Genomic DNA, 15,664 nt, shown 5'->3' with positions numbered 1-15,664 from the left:
AGGGCTGAAAATATTTAGACCCATTAACACAAGGAAGATCAGGCTGAATTACAGAGAAGAACTCAAAGAACTACAAAAATAATGATCTTTCATGTTTGTATAATTTCCTTTGTTAGACTATCCACTGTCTAAACATTAATTAGAAATGCAAAATTAAATTGTTGTTAGGGACAAGTGAATTGGTTAAGAAGCTAAGATTTCTAAATATTTGGTAAACTATGTGTTGTATAATTTTCACAGTCCTGCAATTTAATTGTTTCTGTGAGAGATTCTGCGGTCTGCCACTGAACCACCCACAAGATGAGAACTCCAGGTCTGAGTAATGAAGGATGTGAGACATAGGTGCTGACTCCATGGGTGCTCCAAAAAAATTAGTGGGTGCTTAGCATCCACTGGCAGCCAAGTTCCTCGTCCCCACCCCCAGCTCCTCCCATCTGCTGTGGATCAGCTGTTCTGCAGCAGGTAGGAGGCACTGGGACAGAGGGGAAGGAGTGGGGATGGGACATACTCAGGGGAGGGGGCAAAAAGAGATGGGGAAGAGGTGGAGTAGGGCCTTGGGAGGAGGAGTGGAGTGGGGACAAGGCCTGGGGCTGAGTGGGGGTTGAGTACCCCCAGGGAAAACTGAAAGCCAGCACCATTCATGAGAGAGTAACAGAATTGTCTTGAAAGCTGAGTGGTCTTCAGGATGGCAGAGAACATACTGCGTAAAACCAGACAGGAAATAAGATAGCAAGAATAAGTATGGAGAAATCTACATCATACAGTAATAGTTGCAACTTCCTTCTTCCATTTACATATTGGCAAGTCTACTCTTGGCCCATACTGTGATTTGGGCATCCAGAAGCAAATGAAGTTCGAACAGGACCCACTAGTTTGAGATCTTAAAAAAAAAAACAAAAAACAAAAAAAAACCCCTAGAATGCCTTATGTGGCTACAGATCAAGAGAGAAGCTTAAAGCAAGAAGAGGAAAGAACGCTTAGCAATTCAAATGGGCCTCGACATAATAAGCATTTCTGAAATATGGAATGACAAAAAGCAGTGGGATTCAGCAATACCCATCTACAAAATAGGCAGGAAGAACAGGCTGGGTCATAGAAGTCAGAGAATAGCACTATACCTAAAAGATTCCATTTAAGCTTACGATATGAAAGTTTGAGTGGACAGGATCATAAAGACAACTCTGTAGGGATACAAATCCCAAGTGAGAAAAATATGAATATACTAGAATGGTTGTACTACCAGTCTTCAAAACAGGAAAATGTACTGAGTGTGTAACGTTTAGCAAGAGGGAAAAGGCATGTAAGTCTAATAAAAGAACTACAATTGGGTGACTAGTTCAGAAAAGCAACTTTTTGACAGCTTAAATGATTGCTTCTTGGATTGGCTAGTTATGAAGCACACAAGATGACAGGCTATTCTTGACTCAGTCCTAAGCAACACACAGGAGAAGGTTCAAGAAATAGCTACAGTTGACCACTACTAATACCGAACACAATATAAATAATTGCCACATCCTCAAAAACTGATATTGAGACACCAAACTCTAGAAAGGGGATTTTTAAAAATAAGGAAGATTCTATACTGAAACTACAATATATATAGTTTTTCATTAAATCGTTACTGTCAATTTTTCATTTATTTATTCGTTCATTCACTCTTGTATTTATAATATCATCTTAGAAGCTTGAAAATAAGTTTGTTCCCCATTTAGCTAACATCTTTTTCTATGTTACATTGCTGCAGGGGCCACTGACCCTTTTGTTGACTTCTGTGTCTGACTGATGCTAGCAGATGTGTAGAATTCTGAGTATAGCATTGCTACTCATCTGTTGTCATCAAGCTGTAAGACTTGAGCAATCTGCTTATAGCTACTTAGTTTTAATGTGTCATGTTAATGACTGGAGGTTTGGTTGGCTGGATTTTTTTTTAAATACCTTGGCAACAGTCAGATTTGTTTATAGAAAAATTTACCCTAATTGTGAGTTCAACTGTAAAAAATGACTAAGTTCATGAGAGAGCAGCAAAGAATCCTGTGGCACCTTATAGACTAACAGACGTTTTGGAGCATGAGCTTTCGTGGGTGAATACCCACTTCCTCAGATGCATGTAATGGAAATATCCAGGGGCAGGTATATATATGTGAGCTAGCAAGCAAGCTAGAGATAACGAGGTCAGTTCAATCAGGGAGGATGAGGCCCTGTTCTAGCAGTTGAGGTGTGAAAACCAAGAGAGGAGAAACTTGCCAATTACAGAACCAGTTTCTCCTCTCTTGGTTTTCACACCTCAACTGCTAGAACAGGGCCTCATCCTCCCTGATTGAACTGACCTCGTTATCTCTAGCTTGCTTGCTAGCTCACATATATATACCTGCCCCTGGATATTTCCATTACATGCATCTGAGGAAGTGGGTATTCACCACGAAAGCTCATGCTCCAAAACGTCTGTTAGTCTATAAGGTGCCACAGGATTCTTTGCTGCTTTTACAGATCCAGACTAACACGGCTACCCTCTGATACTTAAGTTCATGAGAGGTTACAGTAACTTAACAACAAATGCTGATGGGAAAAGTTACGAAAGGGAGACAGAAAGACTGACCTAGTCCAAACAAAAAGGCCTGAAAAAAAAATCAAGGACTGTTTTAAGATCATGTTTAATAAAAAAAGAAAAAAAGTGTGGAACCAGACATCAGTGAACTCAAATTGGTGTGTCAGAAACAAGGCTTAATTGGTAGACAAAAGAATGAGGGAATGGGCTCTTCCACTCATCATTCCCTCTGTGGAAAATGAGACTCTGGCTAGAAAAATTGGCTATTGGAGCAAGCTTCACCATCATGGCTACCATTGCCTGCTGGAACCCTGGGGCTTTGTCATCCTGATTCAGAAAGAACCAAAGAGAGAGGGAGCCAAATGACATTGCCACCTCCACTGGCTGAAACCCAAACACTTCCTGGGATGTGAGACTTTGTCTCCCTCTTTTTTTCCTCTCCCCTCTCCTCTCTATTTTATTTCTTCTCTTTCCTTTTTCTCCCCTTTTTCCTTTAGCCTAATAAGATTCTGGCTTAGCTGTCCAAGACAGCGTATTTTGCAACATTGCTGTAAGCCTGTGATCAGAGAGGCAACTAAAAGCAATACACTAAACAACTGGTACAAGTTTGCCAAGTCTCACAGTGGCTGGTCAGACCATGTACTGTGCCTGTGTATTTCCAGCAATGCGGTTCCAAGTCAGAGTCAACACCAGAGACAGAAGCTGCATTTTCTATTGTTGCTGTTTCCCCCCGCCCTTTTGTGGATGTTTGTCTTGCTTTGTATTCCAGGAAATGGATCCAGACTTTAACAGCAGCAACCCCAGTTCCAGCCCATCTCTACTCATGTCTCTTTCCCAAAAGGACAGTTACCAGAATCTTTGCTAACAGGACCGGCTCTAGGCACCAGCAAACCAAGCATGTGCTTGGGGCGGCACAATTCCAGGGGGGTGGCATTTCAGGAAGTTTTTTTTTTTTTTTTTTGCTTCAGCAATTGCACTCTCGGAGATTGTTTGTTGTTATTTTTTCACTTGAGGCAGCAAAAAACCTAGAGCCGGCCCTGCTTGCTAACACCTAAAAGACTGTCAAACAAGAGTTTTTTCCCTTCTAAAATCTCTCTCCAACTAAACGGAACAAGGAATGTTAAAATTAAAAGCTTATTCAATACTTTACTGTATTTTTAATAAAAGGTTTAATGGATTTTTAATGGTGTGTTTGCCATGGTATACAGCAGGCTGAGGTCTCTGTATGCCAATCACCGAATCTTGTTTAAAACTAATATTGGACAGCGACCGGGTTATGTTAATGCTTTTGGCCAATATATTCCATCTAAATTAATATAACAAGTCATATTCTTCAACAGAAAAAAAAAGATTCAATTTGGGTTTATATAAATTGAGTAAGTGCCTTTAATGAATATGTAGTTTAATCTAGAATAAGTAGCTAATCATACCGGACTAGATCATCCACTATACAGGAAAAATCCACAAAGTAGACAGCAAAAACCACAAGTTCTGACTCACAAACTTTCCACCATATTGATCCAGAAACTAGGAGCAGCTTCCAAGAACAGGCAAGAAATTTCTAAACCCACTATTCCCAAGAGCCACATTAGATTCCTGAAAGCAAAGAGGGTCTATGCCTCTGCAACACATTTTGGCTCTAACCTTGAGCCATTTTACTGCTCTCATGAACATCTCCACTAACTGGGAGATGGACGGGGGGTGTTAATAGTGGTCACGCACATCTGAGAAAATCTGTGAGGATCTGTATGATAATGTCAAGTATCAGAGGGGTAGCCGTGTTAGTCTGGATCTGTAAAAGCGGCAAAGAGTTCTGTGGCATTTTATAGACAAAGTGGGTATTCACTCACGAAAGCTCATGCTCCAATACGTTTGTTAGTCTATAAGATGCCACAGAACTCTTTGCCACTTGTATGATAATGTTGACTGAATTAACAAAATCTTAAATAATTGATCCTTTACAGCTGTGCGGGTGAAGTTGCCACCAAAACCTCCCTAAACATGAGCTTCCATAGGTCTGGGGAAGGGAGGGAAAACGCTTTAGAGCCATCACACCCTACCACCACATTGCACATCCATTAGATTTAGGTCCTCTCTCCTTATGGAAGCAAAGAGGATAATCTGAACAGCTGTAATTATTGTACTACTATAACAGAGATTCAGGTCCATTTCACCAGGATCAAGTGAAACTATGGAAAATGAGACAAACTAAGTAAGTAGAACTAAGACAGTCCTACATAAAGTAGTATTAAAAGAAAGAAATTTAAAAACAAAAACAAAAAACTGTTTACAGCAAATATTTTCCAAAAATTCTTCATAAATGGTGATTTTCTTTCAGTTACATCACTGACATACATGGAGACCATAAAATATGCACAGATCCTGTAGGAATTATTTTGTTGGAATACCCTATTGTGAAGTATAATTCTAAAAGATATCATATCCTATAAACTTTGGGTATTTTAGCAACAGATACTTTCAGATATATAGCTGTGACATATATCAGCAGAGAGACTAATCAGACAATTTACGTAATGCTCACCAGTGCAAGCTAGGGTTCTATTCTATTCAGGCTCTGTCTGAATCAGAGGCAGGATTTGAATCCATATCCCTTACTTCCCAAGGCGAGTGCCTTAATCACCAGGTTAGAGCGTCATTTCACTCGCTCTCTGTTTTGCCAAATGAAACAGCTTCTGCAGGAGAGACTGAGATCAAAATAGTCTATAGCCTGGTGATTAGGGCACTTACTTAGCAGGGAGGTAAGGGCACTCACCTAGCACCCAAATCCCTGTGCCCATGAAATATTTAGGTAGTTTAAGTAATATTTAAGAACAAAGTGCAACAGCTTCAACAGGAGAGACTGAGAGCAATACACCCAGTTTAGCCTATCAGCTGATGGTTAGAATGCTCACCTGGGAGCGGAGAAAGCAGAGTTAAAGTCCCTGCTCCAGAGTGGAGATTCAAACCTCAATTTCCCACATCCCAAACAAGTGTGTACGTGTACACACACACACACACACACACACACATACATATACACCCCCTCTGAAGCCAGCCCTGATAAACCTCTTCTCAGACAAAATGTGTTGAGTCAAACTCACTGATAATAAACTATATTAGTCAAGAAAATTTCACACAGCTTTAGTCATCACTTTAATATCTGAATGCCTTCCAGAAGTGCATTAAGCAACATGACAACCTCTCTCACATTTTTGTTTGTTTCGGGTTTTTTTTACTATGTAGACATACTTTTAGATATTCTGGGCCTGGGTTCTACATAACTGAGCACTTAGCATTATATAATTGTGAAGAGAATGACAGAGAACAGCAAAGCGCATTCGGTGACCATGATAAAACACACAAATCATAGATAAACTCTGCTGCTCCCCCACTTGAAACATATAACATTATCTGGAAAGTGACCAGTCACCACTTTACCCTACAAAGATGTGAAATTCTCTCTGGCAAAACTTCCTGGTGTTGTAAGCGGCAATAGCTATTGTATGCTAATATCTTCATAAAGTAACAGACATCCTGGGTCAGCACGCTGGTGTAACAGAGTAGAGAACTTTTGCTTACTTAATTCTTTTCCACCTTCAGGTTTATAAAATATTGTATAGTTAATGATAAAGCCATTTCTTTTATCTTTTGGAATCTTCTTCCATTTTATCATAGCCTCATTTTTTCCCAGATTGTTTGTTTTAGCCACAGGACCAACTGATGGACCTACAAAAAAAAATACAGAAAAGTAATAAATGTACATAAAGTATTTTAAATGGCACAACTTTACTAATCCATGCAGAGCAGTGATATAAGGGACAGGCACTATTTACTTAATATACCCTTTATCAAAGACCAGACACTATTCCTAGCTTTTCTCAGCTTTTCAGAGATGCCATCTACTTAGGTGATGTTTGCACCTTCTCTCTTGTTACTTACTGTGGTGATGATGGTATGTATCTGAACACCTCACAATCACTGAAGGATTTTATCCTTAACACTCATGTGAGGTAAGAAACTATTATATCCATTTTACAGATGGGAAACCAGGGCAAAGGACAGGTTAAGTGACTTGCCCTAATGGCACAGGGCATCTGTAAGTGCGGAATTGAACCCAGGATTCCCAAGTCCCAGTTCAATGCTCTGTCCACAAGATCAGCCTCTCTACCTATGTAATCTAACCTCTACATGCACAATTCAAAAACTATTTAGCAAGATCTCTGTATGTTCCAGTCCACTCAAAAGGCATAACGTCTCCTCTCTCTCTCAATCAACCACCACTACCATCAAAGCATCTTAACTATAACTAAATTGCATTCAAAACCAATCAGCGATTGTCCCTTCATAAATAAGCCAATACATCTAGGTTTCCTTAACAATTATGTGCTCTATCATCATTGTACTGCACCCAGTTCCCTGGAGTCTTCACCAGTCCACAGCCTGAAATCTTGAGTCTACTACCAAACTTGGTTCTTACAATTAGCTGTATAATTCATCCAACGTGAATTGGATGAATTATACAGAATCTGTGCGGAAATCGTGCATTATGTGAAATGGCAAGATTTTCTACCATTAAAAAAATATTAATACCGCAGGAATGTATATTTTCCATTACACCGTAAAAAGAGAACAAAACTCAAACTTTTAAAACTAGCCATTTAGTCTGTGCCCCAAAATCACCCTTCCACTAGAAAAAGTAAAATTGAACATAAAAAAGTTCAGTCAGTTATATCCTTGAGAAATAGCATAAACTATATCTAAACGAGACTGCAATTTTTAAGACTTGACCCATATTTACAATAAAAAAAAACAATTTTAATACATTTTGTGGCAGCTTTCTTCTGGTTCTGAAAGTGCTTTACAAACATTACTCAAGCCTACAACAACCCTGCAAATTGAGCTCTATATCCATATCACAAAATGGGAAAACTGACACATAGATTAAATTACTTTCTATGAAATACACAGCAAATCAATAGCTGAACTGAAAATAAAAACCAGGAATCCTAATTCATAGTTCTATGCACTAAACACTACTTCCTTCCCTTAACAACACAGGTCTTAAGCACATTGCACAGATGCTATTACAAGACAGAGAGTAATACAGAGGGTTTGACCGAATTGATAGTTTCATATACGTACGTCCTTCTTGAACATAAGCTTGTATGGAATGTGGAGTTCCTATTTTATTTCCATAGAGAGGATACACTGAGATATTATAGCATTTGAAGGGTTTAAAGGCATCTGTAAGAAAAAAATATTTTTCAGATACATGTCCTTCATTTAAGATTTACATTTACATAAGGAAAATAAAGTTGTATTTTCTTGCTAGTATTAGATGAATTTAGGAATGCTCCTTACTGGTATTTTCCCTCAGTTTTGATGAATGCAATCTATGCTTATTCTTTTGCATACCCATTGATGTACTTAAGCATGGAGAGAAAACACAGAATGAACTTTATTTGGCAGCTTTTCTAAAAGCATTTGAATTCAGACTAATTTTTCCACTAGAAATATTTTGATTAAGGAATAATAATTATACTTTTTCTTATGTTGCAATTTACATGTTCACAGTATCTTACCATCACTAGCATTTGACAAGGCTAATTATTGCACATTTATTGGGTAGGATTGAGGATATCGAGTAGCTGATGATCCTTCAGTTCTTTTTCTGAAACTACTTCTATTTTTTTATTTTTATTTCTAGTCAAAAAGAGGTATTCTTTAAGATGTAATAAAAGCTTTTAAAAGTAACAAGAGAGCTCCTGCTGGCTCCAGCTGTGCAGAATGCAGCTGCTCATCTTGTAAGTAGCTTGACATCAGGACACCTGTAACTGAAGTCTCTACAGTGGCATCTTATTTCCAGGTATAATTCTTGGCAATTATCATTCAAACCCTGATGGTCTAGCAACCAGTTATGTGAGAGGGCATCTCCCTCCCCAACCCCTATTCAGTCAATTGAAATTTAATGAGAAAGGCTTACCCCTGGAATTAATGTTTGAACACTCTGGGCCAGATTCTCTAGTGTAGCCACACCACCAACCTAATCTTATCTAAATCTACAACCAGTTTATTCAGGTTAAGGAGGATCACCCCATGATTTATCATCAGTTGTGTAAAGCCAGAGCAGAGGCTCTTGCTATGGTGCCACTCCATCTCTGTGACTAGTATAGCAGGGAAAAGTGGACATGGCCAGACCCTCGAACTATGTCAATTCTCCACTGCTTTTTCAGCTCATTGAATTCATTGCTGACCATCATAAATTAGAGCAGTCTCATGCTGCTAAAATGGTGCAGGGAGATGTGACTTTAAAGAGTAGCACCAGACTCAGGGCAGTGCCAAGATGAACTTTAAGCCACCTTTGCATACACAAGCTGACTTGTGCTCTGTGTATTTCAGCTATATGCACAGTTCTACCCCATATGCCTAATGGTAGGGTCTTTTTAACTGAGAGCCTCCCTTCATGACATTTGCTCTTAACTGGAGTCTGTCAGTCTGAGTGTAGCAATCCTCAGAACAAGAACTAAGCCTCACTTAGCTTGTTTAACATTTGATTGACTGTTCTTGTTTTGTGTTGTTTTCTGTAATGGAGGCATCTAAAAGGACTTTATAAACTAGTAAAATCAATCTATTGCTTGGTCAAAGTGCTTCTCTGACAAGTCAGTGATGTCATTTGCAGTTGCGTGTTCTCTCATACTTTTAAAATCTGAAGTGCTAGTTTGCTGAAAAGAGTTTGCTATTTTTAATTGTGCAATTTTATATAATGGAAATCAGAAAAGGACCCACTGATCAATTAACAGATTTCTAATTTCAGTTTACCACCAATGAAGAAATGTTTAAAAACTAAGGAAGAATAACTTAATTTAATGATAACAGATCATATTCTTTCCACTATACTTCCCATACATGTAAAATAAAAGTACAGCAAGATTAGCAAGAATCTCTGTGCCCCTTTTTGCACCCACTTCAGTGAAGTAGTGGTTTTTAAAAATTGATTTAGTTCTCACTTATTGTACATAATATGAACAATACTGGGGAAAGATTTAAACAGTCACAAATATATACACTAGACAGACAAACTTCCATATCTGCAGATAAGGAGCACGAGTTATTCCAGATAAGACTGACATTAACACGGAAGATTTCTCCTTCATATGTTGGTTGAGTTCAAATCTAGATACTATAATACAGTTTAATGTTTTATGAGGATTACATATACTTATAACCAAGCCGTGATTGTTTGGGGAAACTGCTCAACAAAAATTATGAAATACAGCTCTGTTGAAGGGATAGATCACATCGGATCTTAATTCTTATCACAGCTTTGAGCAGCTCCTAAATGCGCTAAAACTTCTGAGATTTTTCATGTGGATCTGCTGGTGTCATATGGCTTTAAGTAGCAGTGTACCAGATGGACCAATAATATTTCTTTGTTTCTTCTGGTCTTATTTTCACCCTGTAGCAGTAGTTTGTGCTGTATTACTACTTCTCTTTCCTTCTTTGGGTTCTATTTTTTAAATCTCTTTGTTATTCTATTGTATATGGTTGTAACTTTCACCATTCACAATTTCACTTTTGAAAATCAGGCCTAAACATGAACTTAGGAGTCTAACTTTAGGAACCCAATTTAAAAAATGTTGCCCTTAAATCACAGATGGATAAATTTTCAAGTGCATCTCCTAATGTGCATTAAAAGTACAATCTTGCAATAAGCATGATGTGTAAAATTACAAGAGACAATAAATTATTTTAGAATTATATGTACAGACTTCAATAAAACAAGGCAAACGTTTTTGTAGTTATTTCTTTTTATAAAAAGACCATATGACAAGCTGCATGAGCTCAAACCCAATCAGACAAGCTTGTGAAAAAATGTAAGATCTTTTAAAATTAGTCCTGCTTCGCTTTAGTGTTGAATCTGCATTAAAACCTTGATCCAGCAGAGAGATTTTCAAAACCACCAAGTATAGTTAGGTGCCCAACTCCGACTGACTTTCAATGTTTTGAAAGTCAATAGGAATTGAGCACCTAAAACCCCATCTGAAGAAGTGAGGATTTTTACCCACGAAAGCTAATGCCCAAATAAATCTGTTAAGTCTTTACGGTGCCACCAGACAACTTGTTTTTGTGGATACAGACTAACCCGGCTACCCCCGATACTTAAATCCCCTTTATGCCTTTGAAAGTCTCCCCGCTCTTAAGTACATGCTTAACCTTAAACATATGAATAGTCAGTGGAACTACTCAGTTAAGCATATGTTTAAGAATTTTGATGGATTGGGGTTATTAATTACTTTCTATTTGACATAATAATGTGAGTTTTGTTTTCAGTTTGACAGTTTGGAAATTCATTCTTCTTGATTCTGTTTCCTAAAGTTCTTTTGACATTTAGATTAAATAGTTGTACTTTAAGGGTGAAATCCCTGCCCCACTGAAGTCAATGGGAATCCCCTGGTGTTACTGAACTAAAAGACACCAAAATATTTTTCATTTCTTTAGAACAGAGACAAGTATACAGACAGCAATAAAACTGCAGAAGCAGTTTACCAACTTACTGAAAGGAAAAAGGGAAACAGACACTCAGACCTGCTTAAAAAGAATCTTTTCATGCTGAGAATTCTGAATCACCATCACAGGAAGGCAAAATATTGTGTCAAAGGATTATGTCAAGTGAACATATTGAATGGGAGGAATATTACCACAGCATTTATGAAAGTAGTTCAAAACAAATGCCTCTTCTCAACCTAATAATGAGTTAACATAGAAAACACTGTATCAATGGATTTTTTTCACAAAGCAGCTTTATCAAATCTTCCACTTTTATAAATGTTTCTTTACCTCATTAAAAACACAATATAATGTCAGAGCATATGAAATGAAAGCTGTAGATAGGTCTTCTGATCCTAAAATATGTCCTGTTTTAACTCTAACATTCCCAAGAATTCCAGCAAGGCCTGAAGAGCAATGGGGAAAGCCTTTTAGGAAAGCCCCAGAGTACAAGTCTTAATTTCCTCATAACTCCCCTATGGTGAGTTGGAGAAGACCAGTAGGAGCGGTCAATTGGAACTGCCTCAAGACTACCTCAAGACACTTTTAGTAACTAACATATTTACCATCTGACGTGCTACTTTACCAATTCACCTCCCAAGCCTAAATCTATTTAGGTGGGGTGGAAGGGCAGCCCATTGGATTAGTAATACATTGTCTGACAGTTGGACACCAGGATAAAAGTGGGATGGGTGAGATTTTAAGGAAGTAAAAAATTAAGACTAACAAAATATTTTCAGGTTTTATATTTTGCTTGCTTGTTGTCTGCCTATTACTGTTTGTCTGTCTTGTCATATTTTCCAGATTTAAGATATGTGAGCAGCGCCAGATTAGTGCAGGGGCTTTAGGGGCTGCAGTGCAGGACCCCAGGCTAAGGGGAGCCCCAGCGCATGAGGGCTCAGGTAGGCTGCCTGCATGCTGCGGCCTCAAGCCGCTCCCGGAAGCGGACGGCTGCTGGCACATCTCTGCAGTCCCTAGCAGCGGGGGAGGTGGTTCCACGCACTACTCCTGCCCTCAGCACTGTCCCCCCAGCTGCCACTGGCTGGGAACCAGCCAATGGGAGCTGCAGGGGAGGTGCTTGAGGCACAGGCAGTGCGTGGAGACACGCTGTCCCCCTCCTACCAGGGGCATACAGAGATGTGCCAGCAGCCAGCCACTTCGGGGAGCGGCTTGGAGCCACGGCATGCAGGCAGCCTGCCTGAGACCTGCTGCGCTACCGGCCGAAAGCCGCCTGTGGTAAGCACCTCCTGCTGGGAGCCTGCACCTTGCACCCCCTCCTGCACACCAACCCACTGTGCCAGGTCAGGATCCCCTCCTGCACCCAAACTCCCTCCCAGAGCCCACACTCCTCACCTTCTCCTGCACCGCAACACTCTGCCCCAGCTGGAGCCCCCTCCGGCCCCAAACTTCCTCCCAGAAAGAAACTAATAGAACAGCTGTTTTAAGGTAAGTTAATTAAAAATAGCCTACTTCTTAGCTATATTCTACAAGTTTTAAGACTGAAATGTAACCACAGAACAGCTTTATGTTAATTAAAAGGCAAGTTTAGTATAGTGTTAATAGCCTCGATGCCATAATTGTGATCATCTTGTTTTAAATTAGGAAAAAGACTTGTATACAGGGACCCCACAATTTCTAATAGCCCCAGGCCCACAGGAGAGTTAATTTGGCCCTATATGTGAGGCAAGGACCATATCTTCCTATATATTTGTACCGAATCTAGCGCATGATGCTTTTAGATCTGCTTTTATATATAAGGAGGAAAAAAGAAAAAGGATTTTTTAATTTGAACAACCTGAAGAATCTTGAATATTTAGTAAAAAGATAGAATACTCAGTGTCATATTGTAGTTCTTGACTTGTGCAATTATGTTTTTATGTTCAATAATTTCCTGCTGCAATGTGTTGCCAAAGAGATTCAAAAATATGTTCATTTCTCTTTAACTAGAATACAAATTTCCACTCCAAAATTACCTGTCTTCATTTTCCAAGAACTGGCAGACATTCAATTTTGTATTTTCTTGTTGCACTTATGTGATCACACCTAAAGAACTATATATTTTGTAATTGGCCCTAATAGTACTGAAGTTGAATTTTTATTAAATATCTGTTTTGCTGCTATTTTAAACTACTTTCTAGTGATGTCAATGTTTTGTTTATGTTTTCAAAAGATTACTTCAAATTAAAATTATTTATAAGTCACTACTTGTTTATATTAGTCAATTTATATGCAAAATAGCTGCTCCTACAAATACTGAATTGAAAGGTTCAAAGGCTACTATCCATTTCTGCTTCTGATTACAATTTTGTCCACTGTTTGCTGTCATGCACTGGTGACTCTCAGGCATATCGTCTTACTAAGCAGTGAAAAAAAATTGTGTCTGTGTGTCATCATATTTTAACTAGAAACAAGAGTATGTTGCCCACATCTCAGAGAAAGATAGGCTGTATTTTATACTGTGCAATGTTAAATAGAGAAACAAAATACTTTTTCTTGAACAAAAAATCTGTGTTCTAGATTTAGGTTAAGAAGTAACTGATAGAGATGTGAAAACTATAAGGTCACGCAAGCATAGTAAACTTACCTTTCTGAGCTGTCCACTTGGTAGTATTTAATATATATTGCCATGATCTACCCAAGAGGTCAGTCTCCAACTCCTCATACCATTCAATGACATATCGGTTTATTTCTGAAACTGATGCTTCCCATTCCACAACCATTTGTTCATTTAAATTAAGTGTCCTCACTGTATCAATCCATTTGGGAGCTGCAAAATAACAAGACGTAAAAATTAAACAGAAATAGTTATAAAAATTTTAATAGAGCAAACAACCATAATAGTATAGCAATTCAGTGATGAGAGATTTAGATTTTTATTTACAGAACAGTATTTGACTTAGCAAAAGTCAAACAAGAAATGCAGCTTAATTGTGTAAAGCATTGTTTTATTTATTTATACATGTACACACATACACATAGAGAGAGTATCTGATAACACAGCAAACAATAATGGAATTGTTACAATAAGATGTGAAAGTAGATGGGGTGCGTACACAAGCAAAGACATGAAGAATTGGAATATATATCCATACAGAGACCTACTTTACATTTTATTGGTTGAAGTAACAAAGAAAAGTAGGTTTTGACTTGTGTTTTAATAGGAAATAAGGAATCCATGACAGTGGCCAATTAGTTATAATAAATAACATAATAAACAAACATAATAACATAATAAAACAGTGACTCCTATTAATGGCCTTATAAACAGGAAGCACTATTACTAATAGGAAAATATATGACAAGCTGATGTACAATGACATACCAATGCTTTAATACATTCTCTTCCATACCAGAGTATGCTGTTACATTGGTCTATTGTACTTGTGTTAAATAAAGTAGTGAAATTAGACAATCCTGTACTGACATAGTCAGAAGCTAGATGACTTAGTACGTCTTCTCCACCTGTAGAATCCAGGACAAAAAAAATCTCTACCACAATTTCACTTTCATTGCAACAGTACTTAAGACAGGCAAAATGAATTATCACATGGATACAGAAAAGGCTGTTTCAGTGATTCAAGGGAATATCTACCAAACCATTTTAAAAAAACGTACTTTTTTCACCAATAGATGGAATTCTTAGAGTAGCCTCAGGAGACTCTCCAACAGAGTTATATGCAACAACAGATATCACATAGGCTTCCCCCATTAAAAGGAGTTTGGCCACCTTGTCAGTAGTGTTGTGTGTCATTTTAAAAGAAGCATTATTTTCTGGACAGTACTGTATTTTGTAGCCAAGTAGACACTCCGAAGATGGATATTCTTTTAACACCTGTTTAAAAATTAATACAAAAGTTGTGTGTGTTTTGTAATACTGCTTCTATAATCAAAAGCACATTGCCAGGACTCCAGAATATTTCCCTTCTCTACCTCTGGATTATTTTCATGCAAACATATTTCAGTTTCTCGGTAATCTGTTTTCCAGTTTGCCTCATTTGGTTAATCAGAAAAGATTCCTGAAAAATATTTGGTGAGCCCATCAGAGGGTCAACATCCAGAATGTCTTCCAACTGCTTCACAACAGAAATTTTGGAAACAATTTGAAATGTTTGAATATGCCAGTGGGTATATTGGATTACTTTCTGGATAATTAACAATGTTGAAGTCTAAAAACAGATTTTATTGGATTCTAATAAATGTAAAGGCTTAAAAAGTCTGTTAAAATTACAATTGGTCAAATAATAGCTGCTAAAAATATTTATACTATGAATATTACTGTTTTTCCATCAAATTTCTTCAAGGAATTCAGTTTTTGGAATAAATTATTCAACAGATAACTGCAATACTCAAATTATTCATTTTTCTTGCATTTGACCAGCTCAAATTAAAATATATTTTATTAGTATTTCAATCAAGATTCTAAAAGCACAATGTTACCATTCAGTTCTTATCTCCAGCTTAGTCAAATGGTGATAATTTAATGGAGGTTTCAAAACTGCAAATTAGACTAGAACCATGAGAAGTTATATTAACTAACTAGTTATATAGACTATTGACCATCATGGCTTAGCA

At 37.8% G+C, this 15,664-nt stretch overlaps 1 protein-coding gene across 4 annotated transcripts in view; it reads right to left on the bottom strand.

The window, feature by feature from the left end:
- The window catches only part of IL31RA (interleukin 31 receptor A), an 88,130-nt gene that overhangs the window by 20,566 nt on the left and 51,900 nt on the right, over positions 1–15,664 (bottom strand). For all 4 annotated transcript variants that reach the window (XM_050946910.1, XM_050946911.1, XM_050946912.1 and 1 more), the window contains 4 exons: positions 14,708–14,924; positions 13,677–13,859; positions 7,688–7,789; positions 6,125–6,271 (listed from right to left, as the gene is read on the bottom strand). In XM_050946910.1, coding sequence (XP_050802867.1) covers positions 6,125–6,271; positions 7,688–7,789; positions 13,677–13,859; positions 14,708–14,924 — 649 coding nt within the window. The remainder of the gene's footprint in view (positions 1–6,124; positions 6,272–7,687; positions 7,790–13,676; positions 13,860–14,707; positions 14,925–15,664) is intronic.

The sequence above is a fragment of the Gopherus flavomarginatus genome, chromosome 3, assembly GCF_025201925.1.
Source record: "Gopherus flavomarginatus isolate rGopFla2 chromosome 3, rGopFla2.mat.asm, whole genome shotgun sequence".
Taxonomy (NCBI): Eukaryota; Metazoa; Chordata; order Testudines; family Testudinidae; genus Gopherus; species Gopherus flavomarginatus.
This window is presented reverse-complemented; position numbering and strand designations above follow the sequence as displayed.